Below are 27759 nucleotides of genomic sequence, written 5' to 3'. Positions count from 1 at the left end.
TACCAAGTGCCACCTACTTGACACAGTAATTCACTAAACATTTACCTCTGCAGAAGCCAACTTATAATGAAATATTTCTAGACAGTCAAAAAAATCCAGCAACTCCCCTTCCTCAAGCACTACAAATTTCAAATATATTGATTTTCAAATTCAAGGATTGCTTAAGTACTCAACCTAAATGACACAATCCTAGGTATTCAAAACTTGTCCCTAACAGTTAAAACCTCAGAGGTGTAATTTCTCCCTTTTCTGTTTTAGTTCAAGAAAAAAAAACCAATGTCAACAAAAACAAAGAAGCAAGTCCATGGAGGTTCTTGAAAAAATGCAATTCCTTCATAAATATCTGAATTGACCCTGCAATCTCAAGCATGAATGAATAACAACAAAGGCTGGAAAGCAGTTCAAACTAAGTGCTTAATGGTTTATACTGAAGGTTTTAATCATATTGGGCAACCTGGGCCTCAAGAGAAATCTCAAGCAGCTACCAAGGGCTTGTTATGTTAGAGAATATAAACAACTAGAAATCATGGAAAGACATCTTATGTGTAAAAGCAGTTTAATTTCTGTAAAAGTTTTATACTTCAAGTAGTCTACTTCATAAAGGCTAATTATATTACAAAAACAGATAATCATCAAAACCTATTGAATCTTCATTTTATAGAACCTCAACCTAATTCAAAAACTAGAGACTAAATACAGTCACCTTTGGAAATCCAAACCCAAATCAATCACAAACAGACAACTAGCTCATCACAGACTCCTGTATCTATGAGAAATAAGCTACTAATAATAAAACTCTGGATTTAGCAGAAGTCCCAGCAGAACAACATTACAATGAATACTATTAATGGTGTAACTATTTTTAGATTAAGATACAAAGGCAACTGGAAATAATCTGAAGTACAACAACCGTTTTATTACACAGGTCTTCCTGACCACATATAGATACAAGAACCAGCTCAAGTCCAACAAGCTTAGTCATTTAGAAGCACACTGCACAGAAGTGGCCACTGGTTACAGAGCTAGTTTAGGTCCAGAAGCCACATTCACAGCAAGGCACCTAAATCAGCAAATCCTGCCAGATCTTTACACAGGAACAGCTTCATGTTTCTTTACCACCTTTCCAGCAAATAGGCAAGTAAAGCAAGGAGTCCATCGGGGATGACTTGCCAGTCATTTTTGGCCTGGACTGGTTCCAGGCACCACTCCAGGCTGCAGCAGCTCTCAGGGTGAAGGTGCAGTAAGAGGTGGCAACAGTAGCAGCAACCGGATTTGGAGATCCTTCTACGTTATGTTTCAGTATCGCAGGAGGATTTATAAACCAGGTTTGGTGCCAGGGCTTGGTATCATACTTCAGAAGACATATATGTCCACAACCCAAAGTTCTGGATATGAACACCACAAAAATAGTCAGTATCTGCCTTGCAGATAACCCAGTTTAGAAGAGCTGCACTGAATCAGAGATAGGACATACCCAAATTACCAAGACTGTTAGCTCTCCTTTATCCTGGAGAGTAGCACATGTGTTCATTTGACAGTAGCATCCTCTCTCGCGTAGCCATACTCTGAATTTACTGAATCATCATTGTAATTAAACCTGTATCTCAAATAATCATCATTTCAAGAAATCAAAATTAATAACTTGCTACTTAAAATATACATAGGTCTCCTAGAGGTGTTCTGTTTAACACAGCAGTATCAAGGTAATCTTTTCCAGGAGCCACTCAGCTACTGCAGATCACTGGTTGAAATCTATATTATAAACAAATTACATTTAAATATGCATGTCTCTCAACATTTAAACATAGAAAAGTTCTCAGTATGGATATAGAATGTATTAAAAATTATTTTAATTTTAATTTTTAAAATTTATTTTAATGTTTATTTCAGTGCATATACAATCTATAAAACAATCAAAGACTCCCAGAAAATTTACAGATCCCTAGCATTATAATTATTCAGCAGCTCAAGTTTGTTACCTTCCTATAGATCTGGTTCATGACAAAAAGTGCTTTTCTCCCCAGTTTGTTTCATAATCATTCTCATTTGCTAACTCCAAAAAGTAAAGGCTGACTTTGTCAACAAAGAAAAATATATCTACATGCATTTCCTAACATAGGGTTCAATATCATCTGCATAGTTTCCACAGATGATCTTATATACTTCAGCAGTTTCTAAGGCTTATCATGTGACAGATGTAATTTACTTCAGTGTAAATGCCTAATTAACACATACACACACACACTCACTCCCCTTTCCCTCCATCTCCGAGGAGGTAAATGTCTGGGATTCCCCAGTGTCCCAGTTTTTCAGAGTAGGTCAGCCTACACATCCCCAGGTCTCAACACAAGTTGATATTCATGCAGCAGAGACAGTTATACTGAGTTGCAGGCTCCATTTTCCCCCTAATTCTTCTGTGCTGTTTCAGAATTTATAGGGAAACTGTTATAGCTGCATATACAGTACTAATCAAATCTAAGAAGCAATTAAAACAACCTCAGTGAAGAAAACACTTTTGTTTGGTACACTAGATAAGATTGAGCATTGTTTAGACAAAGAAATCTAATCAAACAAGTCATTCTCCTTTTATAGCTCAAATCAATATTACACATTGGAACAACATCCGTTGGTGTAAGTGGATTCACTTAATTGGCCCAAACTGCATAATACCGCTCAGCAAGACAAATCACAATTAGCTCAACCCATAAAATAGGGTTAATGAGTAAATCCTTTGTAAGGTAGCTAAAAAAAACCCAACCACCTCAAATCTTGCCAGCACCATTGCCAAAAGAGACAGACAAAACAGAACAAAAAGCCTGTGGCATTGAACAGTCTTGAGTTTAAAAAAAAAAAAAAAAAAAAAAAATCAAACAGATGCTAAAAAGGTTCAAATTTACTGCTTTACCAAAAACACATCTTTCATCTGACCTAAGTGTCTTTAGCAGCTTGACACTAAAATATACACACCAGTAATACAATAAGTATGAGCACAAAGTGTGCAGTATTCATACAGCCTTTAAAGTGCTATCTGCAAAGAAATACTGCCATACGATTACAGCATTTAACCCTAAAACAAAATAATGGAAACATGTCTAGAGTGCACAAAAAACAAAACTGCGAAAGACATAAATAGCATAACTATCCTATATTTCCCATATTTAATTTTACTCAACATTTCAAAAACCTAAATAAAAATTTATGCAAATAAGCAGGTCAGCCTGCAGAGTCAACACAAACAGATCTCTCTGCAAGCCTATTTTAACTCTTTTAATTTGATGGCCCACAAATAGTTATGCAAGGACTATGTAAAACAACTCTTCAGCGGCCTTCAAACGTGTTTTGGTGAAGGGCATTTACTTACATTCCCCTCCAATTCTACAATGACCCTCAAAACAGCCCATCCATTAGCATCTGCAGTATTAGATCCCTGGTTAGTGGACACCAGCTGAGAAAAATAAATTTAAAAAAATAACACCCTTTACTTCCCAGTCTTGTCCTTCAAGTTTGCCAACTGGTCAAAAAATGAAGACAGTAAATAACCCCACTAACTAGGGGCCTCAAAAATCCACACTTTTCAACTAAGATTAAAATGAATGGAACCAGGCTGAACTGAACAATCCAAAAGATGAGCAACATTAACCAGGCAAGGAAGACTGCATTTCTTACCAAGACTAAGAGAAAGCACGTTTCAACACACATCAAGATTTTCACCTTTTTGCATTCTCACTTATACACATGAATTTATTTTTGTAACCTTAAAAAAGGAAAAAGTAAGTCTCAAGTCTCTCTTCCATGGATGAAGCTCTGGAACGTTGTTTGCTGCTAAAAAGACACACAATTTTGTTTGCATTATGAAGAGGAAAGGACTCCCCATTGTACCTAGAGGTCTGATCACTCCTACTGTGAAAACCAGACCATGCTAAACCCATCAGAGTGATGCTCTCAAACTGTGCTCTGCTTGTAGGACAAGCAAGAAAATGCCTCCTGAGTCCTGAAGACATTACAGATAAGACTCTAGAGAAGAGTTCCAGAATGGCCTTGGCTCCTGAAAGCCTTTTCCTATATCTTTATTCTTTGACAGCTTCAGTGAAGCACCTTCTAGAACAATGCTGGGAAAGAAGGCTTCTCTATCAGAATTTTATTGCAAGTGCTTACTGTGTTGAACCCTCCAAAACAGTAAAGACCAGGAACTAGTACACAAGTTTGCTATTGAAAGTTTAGCAGAATGAAATAGTTAGTTTGTATCACAATCTCCAACATGTTTTACTCAACACCAACCAGGAACAATCAGTCTTTGTTTGGTAGAATAACTGAAAAAGTAGGTCAGTAGTCACCTTGTTCACTAATCTACCTTTGGATGAACTGAAGGATTAACAGAGGTAGAGCAATCAGGAGGGGAAACCAGAATGTTTCATCCTTTACTAACACTAACACACTAACAATCTTGAGGGAAAAGCATTCCCTTTGCCTCCTTCCACTGGTGTCTCCCTTGGTGGGAGAGCTACCAAGTTCCTTTGCTCAGCTGAAGATTAGAGGCTGCCCAGCCACTCAGCACAACCTTTGCTGACGTCTGGGGTGCTGTGAAGAAAGTCTGCAAGCTTGCAGCTGCGCTCATATGTCTGCAGACTATTTTTACTTTGGAATACATTATCTAGGGCAAGCCTCCGGACAAACAGGACAATTTTAGTTCAGAGCATACACTAACAATTTGGGAAGACACTTAATAAATGTATTTACCAAAGAAAGAGTCTCCATCTGTTGCAGGAATTGATCAATTCATCATATTTATTTAGAGCAGTCCACTATGCTCTGTGAGGATGCTGGAGTTACATCTTTGCAGTGTATGTGACTCTGCACTTTAAGTGTTTTAGAAGAAGAATTAGGTTTTTTGTGATGTTAACAAAACAGTGATGCCCTACAGTGTTCTTAGTAGCCTCCCTGCATTTCAAACACATCTGCACCCACATGTCAGCCTTTCCCTAATGGAATCTCAGCTTCTAAGCACATTAGCAAAGCAATAGGACAGATCCTTCTCATGCTGTTTCTTTTTCCTGCCTCTCCCAAAAACAAGCTCTACCGAGGAATGCATTTGATGCATGCTTCTTTGTTTTGCTTTCTAAAAGGGTTAAGACATGTAGGAGATGGGAAAGCTGGTAGTTAGGTAGGTCTAGGAAACAGTATCACATGGTAGGAAGGGCAGTCAACTACAGAACTTCATATAGATTTTGTTCTTAATTAAGCTAGATATCCCAGAAGACTTTGGGATTCAGAAAAAGTAGGTTAAACTCAGCCACAGTACAAAGCAACACATAGTATGCAGCGGTAACATGCTCCTATCCAGCATTTTCAGCTCTAACTCAGATAGAGTTCCCCTTTTAGATGGATGAACATACAGCCATTCAGATGTCTACAGATGGATGGACTGCAGAAGTTACTTCCAGCATCCAAAGATCAGGGATTCCTAAAACGAGTTCTAATGTTGAGAGAATAGCTCACAACAACAGCAAGGTGAATTCACAGCTACCTGGCATTTCAGCTACACACCAGTATTTAAAAGAAAGGTGAAAAGGGAAAAACTAATGTCAGCTAAATGCAACATATCCTGGATCAGTAGTTGGAAGATTGAATTTTTTTTTTAAATCACAAACACAAGATGCAGACCTACAGTGAATTATGTTCTTCTCAAAGTGGACTAACTTCAGGCCCAAAATGAACCATATACTGAGACTTACATTAAGTTTCACAATCAGCCTTACTTTAGGCACATACAAAATGCCACTCAAAGGATGATCCCACCCCTAAATGCTCCTCCACACTCAGCTCTAGCAATTACAGTGCTGCTGAGACAGATCAATGAACTGAACAGACACAGTGGAAAAGTAATCTAAGGGGAGGGGAAATTAACCTTCTGTCAGATCAGCAAGTTAAACCATCTCCCAGCCACATGACCATCAGATCCCATACAGTGAATGAATGGGAGGGGGCAGGAGAGCCCAAACACTCCTTTCACAAGTAGTTTAGACTTAGAAAAATTTAGACATAATATGAAGCAAGTTCTACAATGTCAAATAATCCAAAGAAAATAGCAGAAAAAACAGTTTGTGAGTGAATGCAGAATATCGTAAAGATGACAAAATTCCAGAGCAAGTTTTTTAAAACACAGATTTCCTTCATGTCTATGCAATACATATATGCTCAATAGAAAATATAAATGCACATGTATGTATGTTTATATGTACATACACACAGCCCTTAACCACTTCTAGGTACTCAGTGAGAGGGGTTTTTCCACTAAGGCTAAGTACTAAAGCAGTACATATAATGAACAAAAGTTACATCATAAAACTTTAACATTACCATCATGGTCAGCATAACCTTATGCTTTTACAAGGAATGAAATACTTAGAAATGCCTTACGAAATATTTGTACTTAATATTATGTTATGTAATAACATTTACAAAAGTAGGGCACTTTTCCTTCAAAATTCCACTAATGTGAACATTTAGATTTCTTTAAAATTATTCTTTGCTTAGTTCTTAAAAAGATAATTTTACAAGAAGATTACTTCTCTGCCACTATATTAAAATTATTCATTATAGCACAACTTTGAATAGTCCTATACATAAAATCCATCCTAAGTTTTCTACCTTCTTTTGAAAGACAAGTCAGCTTTGAGATTTTAAGATGAAGGTATCAAGATGAAGTCTATAAAAACAGTGCAATGGAGAAAAAGCACCAAGCGCTCCTGAAAATGACTGCACAGAAAAGCAGGCAGCTCACCAAGTCTGTAAGGACTGTGTACAGTCTGACCAACAGGCAGGAACAGACAAGAAAACCTGCACTGTCCAAATACAATTTTTACACAGTTACTACCAACACTGGACAATTCATTCACAGATGCAGATGCCAGACTTTATGTGGTCCCATCCTTTTCCAGATCATCTGATAAAAATATTTTCAACATTTTTTTTTCCTTACAGATCTCAGAGTTCTGCCATCGCTGCAACTCAAATTGTAAAAATTTTATTTTAGCATTAACTCTAGAAAAATCTTTTATCTGCCGGGGGGGGGGGTTTAGGTTATTGAGTATTTTCCCTAACAATATTACCACCTCCTAGCTTATTTCCTATGATACACACTTTTCTATCTTAAGTTAACTCAGGGATAGTGAGCAGAATCTTAGGCTCCATTGCATTCCATTAATCTTAGTATTATTTCAGCACATCAAGCAGATTTAGTCTAAAAATAGTGCATGTATTGAGATAGGTCTTGGTATATAAAAGAGCATTCTTTGCAGGACACTACAAAGTTTTCCCCACCCAAGCACAGATCTTGTTCCAATGAACAGAATGCTAGCAAAATGCTCCCCGCTACACCTACTTCCCACCCCTCTATAATAAGCTATCACTTCTGGGACTCTCTTTTTTGAGGCAAGAATGTAAAAAGTGCAAAGACAAATGCTCCAGATCTTCACCTTTGAAGATTAAGTAAAAACTAGACAAAATGAGAAATACCAATATCAGAATAGCTTAATTAAAGTACCATAAATACATGTGGCCTATACATACAAATTCTACAAATACACATTTAGATCTTCAACAGAGCACACTTTGTCAATGCTAAATATATTTCATATGGTAAAAAGAGATAATTACATTCTATATAGGCAACACCTGCACAACACCAAAGGAAAGAAAGCTTATTTCTGCAAGGTGACAACTGTTCCCATTTAAGAGGCACAAACTTTTGCATTCATCACAGCATATAGATAATATTCACAGGTTTAATAAATTAATTCAAACTTATATATAGCTTTATAAACCATTAGAGTAAATATCTATATAAATAAATTCCTATTTCAAAAATCCCTGGAATTAAAAAAAAAAAAAATTTTCCAGGTTGCATGGAATCTACATAGCACAGCACCATGCTCTTACAGAATGGTTCCTTCTAAATCCTCTTTGCTGTTAGCCTTTAGGTTTGGGTTTTTTCCCCCTCCAACCTGCTAAATAAAGTCATATTTCCTGCTGACAGCAAATGATTGGTTTACCTTTAACTCCGGGGGGTTTAACTATCCATCCTTTAAGAAGCTTTGACAGTTTAACCTGCTGAGCTCACAGCACCCAAGGGAGGGTCTTACTTGCAGTTTTACTTCTGCTGCTGCTGACCACTAATACTGGCTCTGCAGATAATGGATTTCAATAACAACCTCCTACAGGTTAACACTTTGGGTAGCATCCATGATACTGCTTTAATTAAGCTAATACATGAAGGTTACAGTTTGGTAGAAAGTTGTATTAAATTTGGCAGTGCTTACAATAGCAGGAAAAGTGCACATGTTCACCTGTCCAGTAGCTCTGGGATAAATTTGCCTACTGATATAATTCAGTTGGTTTAACTTTTTTTAAGGTGGGCTCAATTTATGGATTCCATTTCCTCTAAACATGAATTTTCCCAGCATAACCGATAATTTCACGATGGATAGGAAACGGATGCTTCTAACCACGCTGAGTACAGAATGTGTCTACCTGGCATATAAACAGTCCATGCAATACAGTTAAAGGGTGCTGTGTTTGGTTTCTTTACTTTACAAGGTTTGGAGCATCCTGAAAATGGAAAATATTAGCATTTTTATTTCCTTGAAGCTAGGTTGCTAACAATAAATTTTATATTTTAGCAAGCTATTAATTATGTAAAAGCTTAAAGATGTTAAAAACATCTAGCTGGAAGTGGAAAATAGTTCATATTTACTGAAAACAAGCATTTGACAAAATACAAAATCTTGCAGGTTGGAGTGGTACATGTTTAAATGCATTTTGCAGGCCAAGCATTCACTTCCTCTTTTTCAACACAGCACTTAAAAAGCATATATTCACTTCAAAAATAGATGTTCTTGGTTTAAAAACTTGGTATTAACTTTAACTGTGAAAACATCCATTTGTTGGATTTCATTTTATTTTTCGTTAAAGTACACAATCTGACAGACACTCTACAGAGTAATAATGAAGCAGCATGGGAGCCATTTAATATATTTCTTGATTAACTCATTGCCTGTCCAGTTCTCATTCAGACATGTGCTCACATGTCATAATCGTCATAACTCCCATCATCCCTCCAGTTAACACACAAGCTCCTTGATTAGTGCACAACTCCCAGACGAGCCATTGCTAATGCTAAATAATTCCCTTCAGCCTCCTGCGACTATACTGCAGGCTCTCCAATTAAATATAATGTCTCTGATGAGCCATATTAATACGGACAAATTCCTGCCAGAGATTCTAGCCCATTCACTTCCACCAAAGAAGCAACTGAAATAAAAAGAAGCTGTGTACATAAAAATTAGCCAAAAGAATAATTTTGTCATGAGGCTTTAATTAAAAAAACTTTGCTGTCACAAGTATGTTATTCTTGGAGGTATCTGGGAAACTGGCGTATTAATACAAGTTTATGGATAAATGGCAATAAGTAAATTAGCATTTTAATAATTGAAAAGCAAGCATGTAAAACAGATAGCTTTTCAATCACTTAATTACAATTAGCAGTATCTAATCACATGTGATAAAATTAACTCAGATCACTTGCCACTGGTATAGCAATTATATTCCGCCAGTCTTGTGCATTAAGCATTATTTGAAATATTGGCATAGCTGTACACACCTACACAAGGTTTCTTCAGGTTATAAAAATATTTCACTAATGACACATCCGTAAAATTTTCAGAACTTGTACCAAGAAACTACCATGCCTGTTAAAAGCCTGTTGCAGTACCACAGATTACGTAGTGAAGCCCACATTTTTAAAGATATTTACAGATGTACCAAGCAATAGCAAAATATTTTAATACTATAAAAGATCCAGTCATCGGTCAAATATAAAAAAGTCAAATGATAGTAATCTCCCCACTTTAAAATAGGAAGAGTCACTAGAAAATCTAACATTTTCAGTGTACACTGAAATTCCTTAACATTTAACTCAAAATAGCTGCCATTAGCTGGAAATTGACTATTTAGATTTTATGAAAATCATAAGGAGTTCCCAGTTCTTACAGGAGAGAGTCAAATGTCCTTAACCCTATTGCTGACCCTCTTACTAGAAGAGATATCAACAAAGGACATGTAAATAGACTGTTGCAGAAGTATCCTTTAGTAGTATAAAAATACTGCTTGCAACTGCACAAATTGTAAGATATTCAAATAACCCCCATGAAATTTTGATAAGGTCTTCCCCAAGGTCCTTGCACCTTCATCCTTACACTAATGCACTTCATCTTCATTTACCTGATCATTAGTTTCCAGTTTGTTCAGCTGGAAACCAACGCACACTAATTACTTTGACATCACAAAGTCCTATCTGTCTTCACCACCTCCCCAGACAGCAGGGAGAAATTATCAAGGGTAGGCATGATAATATCCTGATAAATGATGATTCACATCACCTCACTGTCAATCACCCAGAAGTGCTCACGCAAGATACCACTCAATCTCATTACTGAATCCTAGGGCTAAGAGTACAATACACACCAGGAGTCATATTTCAAACAGCAGGCCACCTGGATAAGATGCAGCTCTTGGAGATTTTCATGAATTTTGTTGGCTTTTTGTTTTAACACGGTAAATGTCAAATATTCATCTATTTTACCATGTGTATATAGGCTGGCAGAAAAGGACATGCAGAAAGCAAGGCAATTCATCTCAAGGGTTCAAAGTGAGAAAAAAAAACCCCTATGTTCTTCGGAGGGGAGGAGAAGGACAGGTAAATTTCCTTAATTTAAGAAGAAAATTAATCAACCTACCTAAAGTTTCAAAGTTCAGTTTCACAATTTAAGCATCCTTCCTGCTGAAACAGTATAAATGTATTCAGAGTTCTGAATGAAGAAATGCTAGCTTTGAAACTCATTGACGTACACAAATTTCACTTTCCATGACAGAAAGCAAGTAAAGACAATGTTCTTGCTTCAAAAAATAGCTGATGGGGGCAGGTGGGGTGATCAGTCAAGAAGCAAAGTAAGAACTTAGTAGTAGCTGCTTTCTCAGAAAATATTACATCTTTCCCTACTTCCAAAATAGTATCATACTTCCACTTCTCTCAGTCCAATTACACATATAACTAAAGCAAACCCTAATGGTAAAGCCCAGGGCTTGCTATCTAGCACAGAATCTAAGAGTTGTTCTTGATGCTAAAGGAGTGAACAACAAACACCACCATCTCCTAGGTCTGTAATACACTGTTTTCTTGCCCAAGACAATCACACACCATCACTAAACCTGCACAATGTCTGATCATATTCTTCAATGTATGGTGCATCACTTATGCAACAGATGAAGGAGTAAAGAAAACAATACTGGATGAATATCGGGGGGAAGTGTGAGGAAATTCCACAACCATGTGTGCTTGTGCTAGGTATTGTCAGGGAGAAAAAAGTACAGCCTAAACTAAGGATCAAAAATAGAAAAAACAAAGAGCAGGCAGCAGAACAACAAAGAAAGTACAAAGATACACATTCTACCATCCCACAGTATTCTGGCTGAAGACACTTTAAAGACTCAACGCAAGCCAGAGCAGCAGCATGCTCTCTTGCAGGTATGGATGGCACTGCTGCTATAGGCACACTGGTTCTGCATCCAGCAACTGCCTGCCCACAGTACTGTGCCTGAACTTGGCAGGAACCCTCACACTTCTTGCACCTCCTCTGCCCCAGACTGTTTGAAATACGATCACAGGCTCACAATGAAACCCTTGTCCCATTTCAAAGTACTCTCCCCCCGTGGGGCTACACAGGACAGGCAGCAACTTACAGGCTCCTGTTCAGATAATGTTAACATAACATTTTTCAAGGAGAAACTCAGAGGTTTCTCCTTCAAATGTTCTAAGTGTTCTAAAATACATGTAAATGCAAATATAACAAAAACACTAAATGAAGTAATTTAGGTGTGGATGCACTACATACCTCAGACATACACTGTTCAGAGTCTACTTTTCAAAGCAAGTGTGGATCACTAAAAGTTCAAAACCCAAGAGCTCTTCACAAGCTTCCTGTCAAAATAGTCTCCCTAACAAAAGTCAGTTTCTAGTCCACATATGCACACAGATTTCTCACTCTCAAGTCTACGACCCACACCCCTCACCTCTTTGGCTTATCAAATGTACCTTACCAACCCTACCAATCATTTTAAGTACAACAGATTCTACAGCAACTTGTCCAAGAAATGTTAACCACAACATGCTTGAACGATGGAATTTGAAACATTTTCCCCTAAAGAACCAGAGAGTCTGAAAATAAAACATAACATCTTCATTCCAGCACATGAAGCAGGGCAAAATTATGAGCAAAAACAGAACCTTTTTCCACTGAATGCAACCTTAGCGCTTTCCTTCCTATCTTTAGATAAGGGCTGCTAGGGAGAGACAAATGTAATAACAACAAAATTGGAAGTATCCCTCCAAACCAGCTTAGAACTTAAATTTTGCAAGTGTCATTCCATTATGAAATTCATACATACGTGTGTTAAATTTTCATTTTAACTTAAAAGCCAACAGCAACCTTCATCCTAGACTCACCACAGCTCTGGTTTCTTAAAGAGCATGTGGTCTATTTGTGCTGCGAGAAGGTGACTGTTGGCTTAACTGCTTGAAGGCATAAACAGAAATTTCTTCTGCAGAAAGAATATTGGTGCAGAGAATACACAGGCACACAAGCCTGCCTGCAAAATAAATTTACGGAAGTTAATTTGTTAGCTTTACTCACAGAAACATGAGGGTAGGAAATTGCAATAGTAATTCTAAGCTTTAATTCAGCTGATGGGTTTCTTTATGTTAGAGCTTTACAAAGAAAAAATCTTAACACAGCAGTGTCACTTCTTGAATCTCAGCAGCCTAATTAAAAAAAAATAGCTTTCAGAACTAATTGACAGAAAACACACATTATAGTTTTTGTTAGTTAAATTAGAAAATGCTTTGCACAAAAAAAGCAAAAAAATTGGCACAGAAGCAAATTTTATTATCAGACAAATACTGAGTTATACACATTAAGACACAAAAAAACCTAAATCTTTCTCTTAAGTTATTGAAGTTAACTTGCAGCAGAGTTACAGTATTTCTTCTAAAGGAGAAAAGAAAAGAGTAAATGGGAAACTGCTGTCAACAAGTGTAAGTACTGCTGAGTTCACAGTCTAAGTTTATCTGCCAATTCTGAGCTCCACAGATACTGAACAAGAAGCACATGACAAAACTTCAGGCTCAGTTCAACTCATAATGAAGAACGATACTAAGAACTCTTCAAAATAGTCAACAAGTAGAAACCAAATACAAATTACATTTTAATTAACTATCACAAGAAAAATAAAAATTACATTTGCTATTCAAATTCAGGTTATTAACAAAAAAACCCTATCAATCACATCTAAAATCATTCCCATGTTAGTCATAACTTTGTATTTACAGAGAACAGTAACCTATTTAAGGTAGCTACAGACCCTCTACATACTCTTATCAAATAAAAGCTAGCATCTAAAAAACATGAAAGAACATTAGAATTGTAAAATCCAGTAGCAAAATCCTCACTAGCATTAGTCTTGTAAAAATAAAGCTTTGAATGCCTCATTTAATTACTGCATAGAGAATCACCAATTCCTTAATTTATCAAGTGTTACAACCAACATTAAAAAATGGCTTCTCAAACTAAAAGTACAAGAGATGTAACAGTGGTTTCCCCAATTCTCAAAAATTTTGCAATGCTTAACAAAACACAAGCAAACACAAATAGTTTCAATCTACCTAAAATTTAGGAGCAAGCAAAGCAGGATCATGCTGAAAGCATAAGAGAAAAACAAAAGAACAGCAATGGGTTTTCAAATCCCCACACCCAGTCACTGTGGCAGGCAGTGAGGCTGCCCAAGCCCAACCATTCTACATTTCACTCTCTTTTATAAAAAGGAAGGTTCACAAAATCCAGGGTCTGATTTTATCAGGCAACAGCGCTCAAAGGCAACCCCTCAACCACAGTCTCTTCCCTCCCACACACACAAGGTTTACAGCTGCTAAATGCATACAAGCAAGCAGTACTAAGTCATCCACACTCAAAGGCACTGGGGATCCTTTCTCACAGCACAGTGAGTGACCTAGGAAGATGCCAACAGACAGGCCAAGCTGGGCAGGCTTCCAGCACCAAGCCTTCACTGCACCAGACAGCAGACCTGCCAAAGCCCTAATGCTACACAAGTGTCACAGTACCTAAAACTTGTTATCACAGCTTTTTTCTTTTTGCTGCCTGCTCCCTCCCCAGGTTTTTTTTAAGCTTTTTTTTTTCCCATGTTAGTCTCCAACACATTCCAAGTACAGTTTCTCACCTCCACAGAACACAAACATTAGCCAGGCAATACAACCACCTTTGCTCTATTCAGGAAGACCTTCACATAAAAAAAAAAAATCTGAATCAGGGTTAGCAAATTAACTTTTTCTTGGGTTCAGGAGCATTTCTAGGGGACTGAGTTCCAATACTTAAACCAGCAGCAGCATCCATAATTGCTAGTTAAGCATAACAGCTGTGCACGCTGGAACAAAACTATTTCCCAGAAGTTGAACTGAAGAGCTTTCAAACAGCTAAAGCACTATATACAAAATTGAAGAACATTAACCATAAGATCAGCAAAACTATATATACTATCATAAACATGAGTTATTATTAAACTTCCCTGGATATTATTCTTGAAATTTTACACTCAGTTTTTATTAGAATTAAGATACAAGTGGAGGCTTATATGTACTTTTATTATTACCTTTTTATACCTTCTCAGAATCACATCAGCATTTTGGTAATTTTATTATGTCATTGAAAATCTTCACTGGAAAAAGCTTCCCCAAAGCTGAACCTGACAGGTGACAAGCCATTTAAAAAAAACCATCCCCCACGTAAAAAAAAAACCAAAAATAAACACCACAGGTCATACTTCCATAATAAGCTTTTAAGCTATCTGTGAAGAGGCTTCCTTTTCTCATCAAATATGATGCAATAAGTGGTCACAGAGATAGCATCTTTCTTTCACACTGCATAACCAAGGACTATAGATTAATCATGTATTTGGCCAATTGTCAACATAATAAAAATAAACTTAGTCTGTTTCACTTTGCAAGTTCTTCTCCCACCTCCTGATCTTTTTAAAAAAGCAATAAACAAAACTGAACAATTACAGCTGGACAGGACCTCTAAGAGCTGATCAAATTTTTCAATCACTTAGTAGTTTACCCAAGTTGACTACCTCACAAATTCAGCTTCCTCCTGTCCCTTCACATACTTCAATATAGTCAACACCAGCAGAGCTTTGGTTTCCTTAATTATGCCCCTGCACACTCCACCTTCCAGGAAACCTATCCCTGCCTTCATCTGCTCTATACATTTTAATTCTGCCCAAGGTCCTCTGCTTGGAGAGGACTATATTGAGTATAAACAAGCTCCCTTGAGCCACTTTGGCTTCCAAAACAGCCTTTCGTGACACCCTGGCAAGCAAATCCTTGGCTTGGGAAAAAAAAAATTCCACTTCCAAAGTCCATGGTTGCAGTTCTGCTGTTTGTCTTACTTACTCCTCTTGGAAACCTAAATCTAAACATTTCAGAGTAGTCTCATGCTTCCCACTCCTCTTCCCTCTTTGTAAGAGGTCAGCATCTCCCCTAGTTAACTCAATCATTTGTGTCAAGAACTCATTCTCCACATATTCAAGAGGACTCCTCAATTGTCCTCACTCTGTCCCACGTGTGTACTAGTGTCTTGGAATGATGACATTTCCTCCAGTTTTCCAGAGCCAACTTTATCTGCTTCTTATTCACGATCAGGTCTATGGCATCCAACATCACATGGCCTAGTGGCAGGAGTCAAAGCCTCCCCTGGACTGAAGTTCTCTATCCTCCACTTACTCAAGCATTGTCTCACATAAAACTGTTGGCTCTGCAGCTTCTCTGCAAAGACCCTGTCAGTCTGTTTGTCCTTCCTGATCCTGCAAGTCAGCTCATCTGCTCCCTCTGCAAACTCAGTGCCTGGACCAGACTCAACTCACATTTATACGGGCCCCTAGCTCCTACGCTCAGTCTAAGGGAGAAGCATCAGGCAATTGCTAGAGTCCGAGACATGAAAGACCACAGCCCTGCTCCTTCCACAAACTTTTTAGTACCAACTTATGGCTGCTGGAGAGATTTATGATTATCATGTGTTCAGTTACTCAAAGATGCTTTTCTTCTACTCTTACAACATAGTACAATAAGCAATTCATGAGGGCATGGGAAAACTTTTGCAGGGAGTATCCCAAGAAACCAAACCCCAATATTTGACTAATATTCCTTTCAAAGCATCATCCAAAGCCAGACAAATATCTATTAACAAGTTTTTAAAAAGAAATTGCACTACACAAACAAGTGCAAAGCTCCTCTGGCTTCTTGCCAAATGCATAGAACAGCAGTTTGATGCAGGGCCCCCACCCAAGGTCTGGTTACAACTCAGAAGCGCTCTCTTGTAGTCACCCAACTGGCATCTTCACCATACACGTGCCTTCCCCATAAAAGCATACACGCAGAGAAACAGGACCAGAGCTACTCACAGATTTTTATATATCCATATTAGTAAAAAAAAAAAAAAAAAAAAAGGCAAAACCAAAAACATTCCCAAGTCCATACCAAGGCACACAGATTTTCATTAATTAGCCACTAGACATTCACATGAACAAAACTTAATAGAAGCCTTTTAACATTCTTCAGGATGTCCTCCATTCAGCATGATGACAGAGCATTAGAAAGGAGAAGTCCAAATAACAAGAATTCAGTTGCACACATCTGAAGAGTAATACCTCATGTAGGACCACATGACAAAGACACTCAACAGGAGAAATTTTAAACTGCCTTTTTATTGTTGTTCTCAGGAGACAACTACTGCCAAGGTAAATAAAGAAATACCCTATAATATCTGTGCTAAGGAAGGTCACTTGACGCCTGAGAAAACGTCTGTAGCATACTTAGATAAGAATCTGTCAAAAAGTGCCACCTAACGAGCTCGAAGATCACCTGGTCACACCTGCTTTGATGCAACAAGACAAACCAACTGCACTTCACTGCATTGACAGCTGTATGCAGCAAAAGAGCTATGGGACACCCTATTATAACCTAAGATTGCAAAGAAATTGCAGAGGCAAAGGGATACAAACAAAACAAATTCATGATTTTTCAAGAGGCTTTCTAGGTCAGGCATTAGTCTAGACTAAGATTCCTGTATTACTGCAAAAAAAGGGTCTTTGAAGATGAAAAAGGAAGAGTACATCACAACTTTAGTCAGGCAGCTCAGACTACTCGTGGAAGAAAGGATGTAAAGAACTGTGTGCCAGCCCCCTTTTTCCCCCTACTCCTCTCTTCCACAGCGCTATGACTCACTGACCCAGACAGGTACCATCAGTGCCACTCTGAAGCTATAGCTGCTTCTCAGATTGATTCTTAATGCTTCAGGAAGCTACACATGGAATAAAACATATGCAAACAAAACTACAAGAGATCAATCTTGAAGATACACTTCCTGGACAGGGATGCTCCTTTGCTACAAAAAGCAGACAAGGGAGATGATATGCTGTTGCAAATTTGTCAACAGCTAAGCCACATTAAAAACACTTTGACTTTCAGAACTGTCAGCACCCTACTTTACAAGGCCAGTAACATTACAGGTCAACAGGTGAGCTGACATTAAACACCAGCTACAAAGGGACTGTGAGAATTCATGCAATGTTATATATCTAATTAAAGTCCAGGAACAAAACTTGAAGCATTTCCCAATTAGCACAGCAAGACAGAGGCAGAAACCAGGAGGTACTGTATCTAAACAGAATACATGCATTTCTATAAATCCAAGTCACCACTCAGTACACCTATTACCTTGCACCAACTAGTCAAACACTGATTACCATTCTTCCTCTATAATAAACAAGATACATGAAGGGTTTGGGGGGGTGGCTGGTTTCAAACAGCTAGCAAAGGATGCGAGTTGCTGCCTCCAGACAATTCAGCAGTAATAAGTAAAACAGTATCTCAGACTCATCCTTCCTGAGTCTCACCCCAAGACATATAGTGTTTTCTTGCTGAAAGTGACAGACGCTTTTTGTGAACAAGGAAAAGAATATAACCTAAAACCACAACACCTGTAAAAGTGACATATGCATCTATACCTTACACCTCACAAATTGCATCCTCATTTCCTGTCTCCAGTCTTGAGTTTTTCAATCTTTCAGACACCTCATAAGCAATTCAGTTTCTTGTTTTAACACTCCTCCCTAGAAAAATGGCACCAGGATCTCATTGGTGGAATTCCAGACTCCACAATTGCCAGGCAGCTATTTGTTGCGGTATACAGCTAACAACTAAGGACAGTTTCTAGTTTTAAATACAATATTTATTGCAAGTATCTTTAAGATGTCTCTCCTCACCAATCCAGCTCTTCACATAGTATGAACCTGTATCTCTGATACCTATTTTCCTTCCCTGCTCCCTTTTCCCCACATCCTCCACTATTAGGATGTGTGATAACACTAACTCAAGATACTAAATCTACACTGCCTCTCAAAAGGTTAATCAGGTATTCATTCTCCTTGTCCCCAACCATGTGTCCTGATGCCATCAGCTCTAGCATTCATTAACCTATGCAGAAAGCCACATCAGCTCGCTGATCCACATTTCTTTCTTTACCTCACTGTTCTCATACAGATAAGCAGCCTGGATCCATTTAACAAAAGGCTGCACATCTAGTAGGTATACAAAAGATAGAAAGGAAGATAACTACTCTTAGCAGACAGCACAGTCTTACATTGGTTGTAAAACCAATTTTCCAAGTACCTGTGAACATTATTCACAGAAAACTTGCCTTAGGTCCCTCTCTGTCTAGAGCTCATCCAAATAGTAAAAAAATTCAGCCCAGGGCCTGCTCACCAGTATTTACACCCACACACACAAGATATAAGAGATAGTATTACCAAATAGCATTGTTTGTTAATAGTGCCTGAAAACAGATCATCCTTGAATAACCACAACCACAGCTGATAACAAATAGCACAACTGGGACAATATGAACCACAGGAGCAATGAATCTGCACAATTAAGTAGTTGCTGCTAAGGACACAGGTGAAGGATGAAGTCAGGAAAAAGACCAGACACTCTCAAAGCCTCAAAAGAGGAATCCAAGGGACCTTATGTTCTGTATCCAAGGAGATGAGGCAACAGGAAACCATGCTGCTGCAGCCCCTCTCTTGCAGAGGAAGATGGTAAAACTATTTTTTTTGGTCACACTGACAATGTACAATTGCATTAAAACTACTACATACAGCACTTTCCACCACCTCTGGAAGGGTCTAGAAATCAGCACAAGGCAAACAGGCTACAGCAGATGTACACTGATTTGGTTTCTTGGGGAGACCCACCATAATAAGGACAATAAGTTTGAGCCAGAATTATGGCAGCTGGAGCCATTGATCCAGAACTGCTAATGGCAGTGGCCTCAGCACGTATCTGTGGCTTCAAAGGAAGGAACTGCCTGCTCTCTGCCACTGCTGCCCAAGAGAGGCAAATCTCTAGAACAAGCAAAGTCAAATGACTTCAGCCCTCCTCAGCCTAAAGCTTAGACTCAATCACTGAGATGCCTCTCACTGTACACCTCTCCAAACCCCATAGCTCTGGGTATTGCAGCAGAGCCCTGCAGACAACCAAGGCAACAAAAGTCACTTTACTGACCTACCCCCAACTCAGTTCGCTTCCATACATGGCTATAGCATCTGTCACACATTCCAATGAAATATTTTAACATTAAAAAATCAGTAGAAAAAAGTTTTAACTAACTCGACCAAGAAGATGTCTGGTGTGCTCAGAGCATGGAAACAACCCAGCACAAGATCAGAAAAGTGCTACAGCACCAGGAGAGCAGTTCCATGCAAGCAATTAGAGTGACTTCAGTACACATCAATATTTAAGTTCAAATCACAACTGCTTTTTTTTTTTTTAAAGTAAATCTCTCAGTCATCCCCACTTAAAACACATTTGTCTCCAACACACAGCTACCTCAAAGCACATGAACCAGATACCTGCCCAGCACATCAAAGCACCACAAGCGGACACCAAGCCCTCAACACCAGACTAGAACCAATCACACAGAGATACTAGGAGGCAGAAAGGAAGAACACTACGTCTTCAGCATGAACCATTTCACTCCACAGATACACTTCTGTTACTCCACACTACCTACTAACATAGACAGTCATCAGCACCCTCAGAACCAGCACTTGACTCTCCACAGCACTGAAGATATGCACCTTTAAGCTGCAATTAACTTTGCTGACTGGGCTTCCACATTTTCCTCTCCCAAATGTAATTCAGTACTTCTGACAACAGCCACTTTCCCTAAGTGAGCTTTGTGACAGGAAATTATTTTTAATCCATGCACTGATCCTTCAAATAAATCAGCTTGGTAATTAAATAACCATTCCCACAAAGGTCAAAAGATCTGGTATCAATTCCTTCTTTACAACATATACTTTCTACCTCCAAGGCAGTGACCCCAAAAGGGCTGCAGTGTGATGCTTAAAGCATTCTATTCCACATCCTTCCTCTGCTACTCAGTGGTAGAGTTTCAGCGAGAATCCAACACAAGTGACATTTCAGCTTAGCCATCAAACAATGCAACAGGAGTCTGACTCATTCCAGAGGTCATATATGCATTTCACATCAACCTATCACTGATTAAAACACACTAAAAAGCTGAAACTTTAGGATTCTAGAGCTCTGATGAGCCCCCTCCAACTTTTAAAATTGCAGATCAAGCTTGCGTTTTTCATTATAGCCAATGAAAACTTAATTACTTCCTCCAGCAACCCACTCTGTTTCAAAGCAATGATAAACTTAAAAAAAAAAAAAAAAAAAAAAAAAAAAGCAGATTACTTGGCGAGCAAGATACAATTCTGAACAAAAGCACACTCCTTCCACAGAGGTATTTCCCTTCATGGGATGACCACCACCTGCATTTCTCATGCTTTACAAAACTGGTCAGTAGTTCACTCAATAAAGCATGGGGACAGGATAGTAACATCATCTCCATCCCCTCTTGTGAAGGGATGAGCAATATGCTGTCTTGCTTTTGAACCAAAAAAAAAAAAAAAAAAAAATATACATTGAAGGAAGAGCAAAACAACAGAACAAACCTGACCCTAACGTTTCCTTGGTATGGTCTGGCCCACTCCTGTTTTGCACACTTTGCAAATACCACCACTTAGGAAAGTGAACTTCTCCAGACAGTACATGGAGGCAAGGGCCATTTTATACACTCTGGACAACAGCCCAGGAATCACATATTCCAAAAAGGCATTAAAATATTAGTTTCCTTTTCATATAGATACTCAAAACAGATCTCGCCAAGTTTTCTGAATACAAATCCCTGAAATACCATTGGGAGACAATGAGCTGTCAAAATGACTGAATTTCTAGTTTTTGTAGCAGACGATGGAAGAAAGCTTTGCACATTTTAAAAGACAAAACAAAAAAAGAGAATTTGGACAAATGTTAAATCCCCTAAGTTAGTTACAAGTAAATAAAACTCCTCGGTTTTAGATAAACTTCCACTTTTCAAATTAATTTTTTTAGATTAAAACTTAAATGCCAAATTCCCCTCCAATACTTATTTTTGCCACCTAGATTTCTTAAGAACAAAACAACCTAACAGCATCCCACTAAGCTATAGAGAAGTCTTCAGCAAAATCCTACGTTTTTGTTGTTTCAGAAAAAAAAACCTCATCTTACTCACTCAAATTCATTCAGCTCAATACAGACGTGGTATAGAACTTATAACAACCCTAATCAGCTTTGCAGTTTCCCTAAACCAGATTCTTCCCCACCCTCCTTCTGAAATACTGTCTCAGACTCCAAGCTTAAAAAGAAATATATTTAAGAAAGGAATACAGATCATTCCTTTCTAGTTATTTTTTCAATTTTCTGTTACTCAGAAGACTACAGTTTCTGGAGAACAGCTCAATTCTGTGCAATTACTTTTACATCAATAAACACATTTGCATTATTTTTTGTTTTCTATTATGTGGCAGAACAAGGTTTAGAACAGGCAATTTAATACAATAACACCTGAAGTCTTAAGTAACTGATAGGAAAAACCTTATATGAAAGGAGTATAACTCACTGCCCACTACTCTGTTAAGTTTTAGCAGTTTACATTACTTTCCCATGGGATTTTTTCAGTCATTTATAGTTCATTGCTTCATATGGCTATAGAATCCCTGCTGTGTTAAAAAATGCCAAGTAAAATTATATCTCATTCACTGCTTTATGCTATACCTTCTTTTGTTCAGATCCAATTAGTGAAAGCTTGTTCTTCATTTATCATACTTTTAGCTGATTACATTAGGCATTATAATAGTTCTCTAGCTTTCCTTGACAATGTTTGCACCATCAGTGTTACATTTATGGTTGAGGAGGCTCTTTCATCTTGACCCTCTATTCCAATCAGTTCAGGAGGAAAAGTACATATGATTACTCTTCTTCAAATGAAACTTCTCTGCTTGTTTTCTCGTATAAAAAATAATTCCACCAGATGTTTTAATTAAAAAAAAAAATCTGAATTTTCCTGGTCCTTACCCGCTTTACCTATTCAAGTGTAAAGAATTAGTGTTTTGAAAGTTGAACACTAAAATTAAAAATCCAACAAAACTCAGCATTTCAAACAGTATACAATCTTTTTTTCTCTGCTTTCCCCAAAATAAGAGATGCAATAAAAGAGAACTAGCACTATTTTCAAGAATCTGAAAGTATCCATTATGACCTATTTTTTTCAAAATATTCAGTAATATTTTGAAAATAAACACATGAGCAACTGTAATGCTCTATGGGGGTTTCAGCAGCCATTTTGCCAGGCTGCTTTTCCCAACCACCACAATTATTTTTACTTCAGGACAGTTGTTAAAGCAGCAGCTTCTCTTCCGCAGCACAAATAACTGTAGACAACCTCTTTTCAACAGTTCACACACCCTCCCACCTCCACAAAACCAAATGCAATTCAATCCCATTTAATACCATGTCCAGCTGTTTGTAAATCTGCATTAATACAGAGGCATCCAAAAGACTCTGAAGTCCCACACTTCCTTTTAAGTTTTGTTAATGTTCTCTTCCCTATCACCACAACAATTTTCACCTATAAAAATCTGTCAGATCTTTGGTCATTTTTTAAATTAATAGCACAAAACAGTGTATTTTGTTCTTTGTATTTTCCCTCTTCGGGTAAGCTTTATTCGGTTCTTGGCAGGTTGTTCCATTTTTGCCACATTCCCAGTTTATAACAGTCCTCTCTGCTGCTTCCTCCTCGTAACAGCAAAGTTTTAATTCCTTGAAATGAAAATTCCTTTGTGCTCTTATAGCCTAGTTACTAGTTTTATCGATTAATGGTAAGTATGTCCAAACTGATATTGCTCTAACAGCATACTCAAGATATTTGCCATGGTGCTGAACAGAAACTGGAAGAACAGAAAGCAGTTTCATGGAAAGTTTGTATGTATCTTGTTTTTCCTAGCTCCATGGGGACAGAGGTTCCTTTGGCAGGTTGCATCAGCTCCCAAGTATGACTTCAGAGCATTTGAGATTTTGCTACGACTGGTACAACCAAGAAGGATGCTGTTGGTGAAACCTGGACAGAATTATGGACAACTATTGTTGGTTACTTTATGGTAAGTAACAGAGTCAAAGAATTTGGCCTGTGGGCTCATCTACCAAGGTCATCCAAACTGGCAATCACATGCATCACTGCAATGGGCCAGGTCATCCCCACAATGAATAACTGGAAGTATCCAAGTCCTTAAAACAGACAATATTAACTAAACTATTTCCCAGTGCAAGCACACAAGGTAGTGACTGAAGGATTTATGGTAAACACAGACAACATGTACAATTAAACCCAAAAAACTAGCTTAGACTTAATACCACTACCTTAAGTACAGCGAATAGTTTTTCAAGCAGCCTTCCTCTCATTTTCCTTTAAATATCTGGAGCTTCTTCAATGCACACAGCTAATGCTTAACCTTGTACAAGGTTTGGTCAGTCTTTAGGTAACGATCCAAAGAGCTAAGCAGACACTACATCAGCCTTAGAGCATTTGTTAGAGCCTCATCTCTTGTCTGTAAATTCAAAATGTCAGCATCCCCTTTAACACACTAAATGTTACCTTTATAACATGAGTATATGAACTGTCATGAGTATATTAATGCATTTCTGAGATATCAGCTTGGACTTTCTTGGGAACTATAACAAATTAAAGACCCTACTTGTATTTTAAAACTAAGATAGCACTGTAGATCAAAGCAGTACAGACACATTTTCAATTTCCTTTTTGTAACGCACTATTTGTACACCCTTCCTGCTAAGGTCACGAGTTGTGCTTTTTCATGCCATTCTTACCCTCTCATTATGTTCTTCAATCTTGGTTCTTACTTACTGCTTTCAGATTTTTTCATAGTCTTCAGTTCATAGTAGAATCCACACAATAAACAGATACACTGGAGAGAAGACCAATTCATTTTCTCAAGTCTATTATGGACTGGTGAAAGAACATGTGGGGGGATTTTTAAACAGCTTTTTAAGTCTATTTTCAGGATGAATTCATGCCACTGAACAAGGCTATGCAGTGCTGCTAAATAGTGAATCCATTTATCCTAACAGCATATACCATATACATAAGATGGAATTCAAGTACCCATCAGCATGCTTCAGTTTTACTAGAGGAATCATAGATCATACAGAGTAGTTTGTATTCATATTCACATAACCCTTGGCTTCGAAAAGAATTAGAATTTATCATGATGTCTGACATCCACCCATTAAGAATTCATTTCACAGCTCATTGAGCACCCACAAGCTACTACATTACCAGTTATGGCTACCAGTTGAAATCCAGACCAAGTGTACTTTCCATTCACCTCAAAGAAAGAATTACTTGGCGAAAAAATCCATCAGCAGAGCATTTCAGAAAGTCCCATTTCAGTCCCTTGCTTAGTCTACAGCCTAATCATGTGAACTGAGCTGGTCATGAAGTAAGAGAACCACAAAGGCACTCAACAGCCCAAAACTCCCAAAAGTTCTCACCCTTTACTTAACTCCGAAAACACAAGTTCTAACTACTTTCAGATTTCATCAACCATGTCTGTTTTTCTAATATTGAGTAACTCGCCACCTATACTCACAAGTCCTGTCCTGCATTTTTTTTCTGGTAGCTTGTCTGAGTGACTTTTTATTAAATCATAATACAGGGTTTTAACTCCCTTCCAGATTTCAGCAAACTTTCCTGGGACGTGGGGGTACCCTCAGTCATTTCTCCGGTAGCAGTTCCTGCAGGCAAAGAATAATACTATGTTCTCTCTAGTCAACAAGAATATGCAAGTATGAGTACACCTGCTGTTACACCACACAAGCAATTATCCTCCTATTGGTGCCATGAATTACTTCAAATATTTCTAAACTAAAGAAGAGACTACAAAACCTGAAAATGGGCAAGACAGGTACCTTACTCGTCTAGAAAGCCATTTTACCACCTTCCTGCCACACTGCTGAATACTGAAGACACATGAATATTCTCATCAAATGGAGCAGCACCATTAGGCCTGTTTAACACACCTGGTAGAAGAGGACATTTCTCTGGAAAGCGGGAAGCAATGAAAAAGATTTACCAGGCACAGAAAAAATTTATACTAAGCTCTATACCTTCTTCTAGGATCCACTCTTCATTGCCTTTTTGTGCATATTAGCAGAACAAAATTTAGGTTTCACTGCCACTCTCACACTTGGTGCACGCTTCTACCTGTGTGCATTTATGTCTACCTTAATCCACATAAAGACAAAGGTAACATTTACACAAGGAACACACAGAAAGAGTTGACAGAAGAAACATGGTAAATACTTGTCCAACCCTTCACCCACCTTGGTATCTCCATCCACTCACTTCAAGCACATAGAGGAAAAGGACATATACAAAGGTACTTCAGAATTGCCAACATGCCTACCACAATAACCAACAATCCTGCATAACAGCTGCAAGTTTTGCTGAATTACTAAAACTTCATCTACCACTTGAATTTAAGTAGTACTCACAGCATTGGCGTCGACATCACTGTGTATGGCAACTGTTTTAATCCCCATCTTCTTACATGTTTTGATGACCTACCATACAAGAAGTGACAATTACCAATATTTAAAATACCAATAGTTTTAGAATTAAATGTCAAAAAATTAAAAGGTTACATACTTACTCGGCATGCAATCTCTCCTCTGTTGGCAATAAGGAGTTTTTCAAAAGTCTACAGGGAAAAGAACAATAAAAAACTTGAGAAACAAACAGAACACAAGTTTTTCTCCCTCCAGAAACATGCACCAAACAGCTTGTTTTCATATGGACTAGGGGAAGAGAAGGTATTGCCACTGCACCAACCAAACTGTTTATTAGCCTCACAGTCATTAGTTAATTTGAGGAGGGGAAGACAGGTGCCAGAGGAGAGGGAGGAACACTGCAAAACCTCAAGAGGAACTGCTATCGACAGACTAGAACACATTATTTGCTGTATACTCCAGACAAACTCAAGGTGCCCTTGACCAAATTTACTTTTTCAAAGTCAGGGCTGAGCTGGCATCAAATGACCAGTTTAAAAATACTACCACGTGATAACACCGTACAGAAATTAAGTGATAAGAAACCCCTCCAGGTGAGAGCTGCAGCAAGCTCATACAGTAAGTTCAGCCAGATCTGCTGAATACCACTGGCTCACCCGACTCAGACAGGTCTTAAACATCCTTAAACAAGCGCAATCATCAGAAGTACAAATACTTTAAGAACACCACAGGATCTAGCAATTTTTCTCAAGAGCTCTTTTTAGCTGGGGTTCTGGTCTAAAAAGGTTACCAACATACTAATACAAACTGTTCCTGAATCCAAATTTCAGCATTCTAGATACCTAAAGACTTTTAGGCATACAAAGTTGAGGGGGAATTTAAAAAATACCCCCAAATACTTGGTATTGAAAAGTGTCATGACTCAAATGCTCCATCAACCTAGTTCTTGGTATACAAAAGCTGTTTTATTAATCAGCTGTGGTCACAGTGCAAGACAAGACTTTCAGTATCAAAACAGTAAGAATATTTGACATTCATTTTTCAATTCAAAGACACAGACTAGACTCAAATCCAGCACAATAAAAATAATTTTAAATCACATATGGCTTTGAAGCAACATTTTTTTATGCCATTTCCACTAATTCAGCTGAAAAGGTGTCACATGAAAGTCTTGACATTACAAAGACAGTTTAAGCTCTTTTCTGCTTTTTTTGTTCACTGCCCCTTCTACTGTCTGTAGTAGTCACTGGTTGAAATCACACAGTTCCTAGCTGAGAGAAACCAAATACCCAACCATATGGCCTAAATATAACTATGCATTTAGAAAAGCAAGGGGATCTTAATTAAGCAAGAACCTTAAAAATGAAATCTTCTGAAAAAAAATCTGTAAAGCCACAGTTCGAGGTACACACTGGTTTTCCCCACTTCCTAACACTGTTTCACTTCTGGTTAATTGCTTCTACATTGGTATATAAGGACAAGCCTGTCAGTCCTGAATTGCTGGCATCCTTACCCTTGAATATTAGTGTATCCTCATTCAAATTATTTTTCCAAGCATGTTACTTCAGAGGCCATGCCAAGACAATCTTCCACAAGTAAAGTTC

At 38.0% G+C, this 27759-nt stretch overlaps 1 protein-coding gene across 1 annotated transcript in view; it reads right to left on the bottom strand.

The window, feature by feature from the left end:
- PCCA (propionyl-CoA carboxylase subunit alpha) overlaps positions 1-27759 on the bottom strand; it is a 273796-nt gene that overhangs the window by 237845 nt on the left and 8192 nt on the right. Inside the window, exons 3-4 of the mRNA XM_032100130.1 lie at positions 26299-26346; positions 26141-26209 (exon numbers count right to left, since the gene is read on the bottom strand). Coding sequence (XP_031956021.1) covers positions 26141-26209; positions 26299-26346 — 117 coding nt within the window. The remainder of the gene's footprint in view (positions 1-26140; positions 26210-26298; positions 26347-27759) is intronic.

This window comes from Corvus moneduloides, chromosome 2 (genome assembly GCF_009650955.1).
Source record: "Corvus moneduloides isolate bCorMon1 chromosome 2, bCorMon1.pri, whole genome shotgun sequence".
Lineage (NCBI taxonomy): Eukaryota > Metazoa > Chordata > Aves > Passeriformes > Corvidae > Corvus > Corvus moneduloides.
Note: the sequence above shows the minus strand (reverse complement) of the source record. Positions and strands in the feature narration are given on the sequence as shown.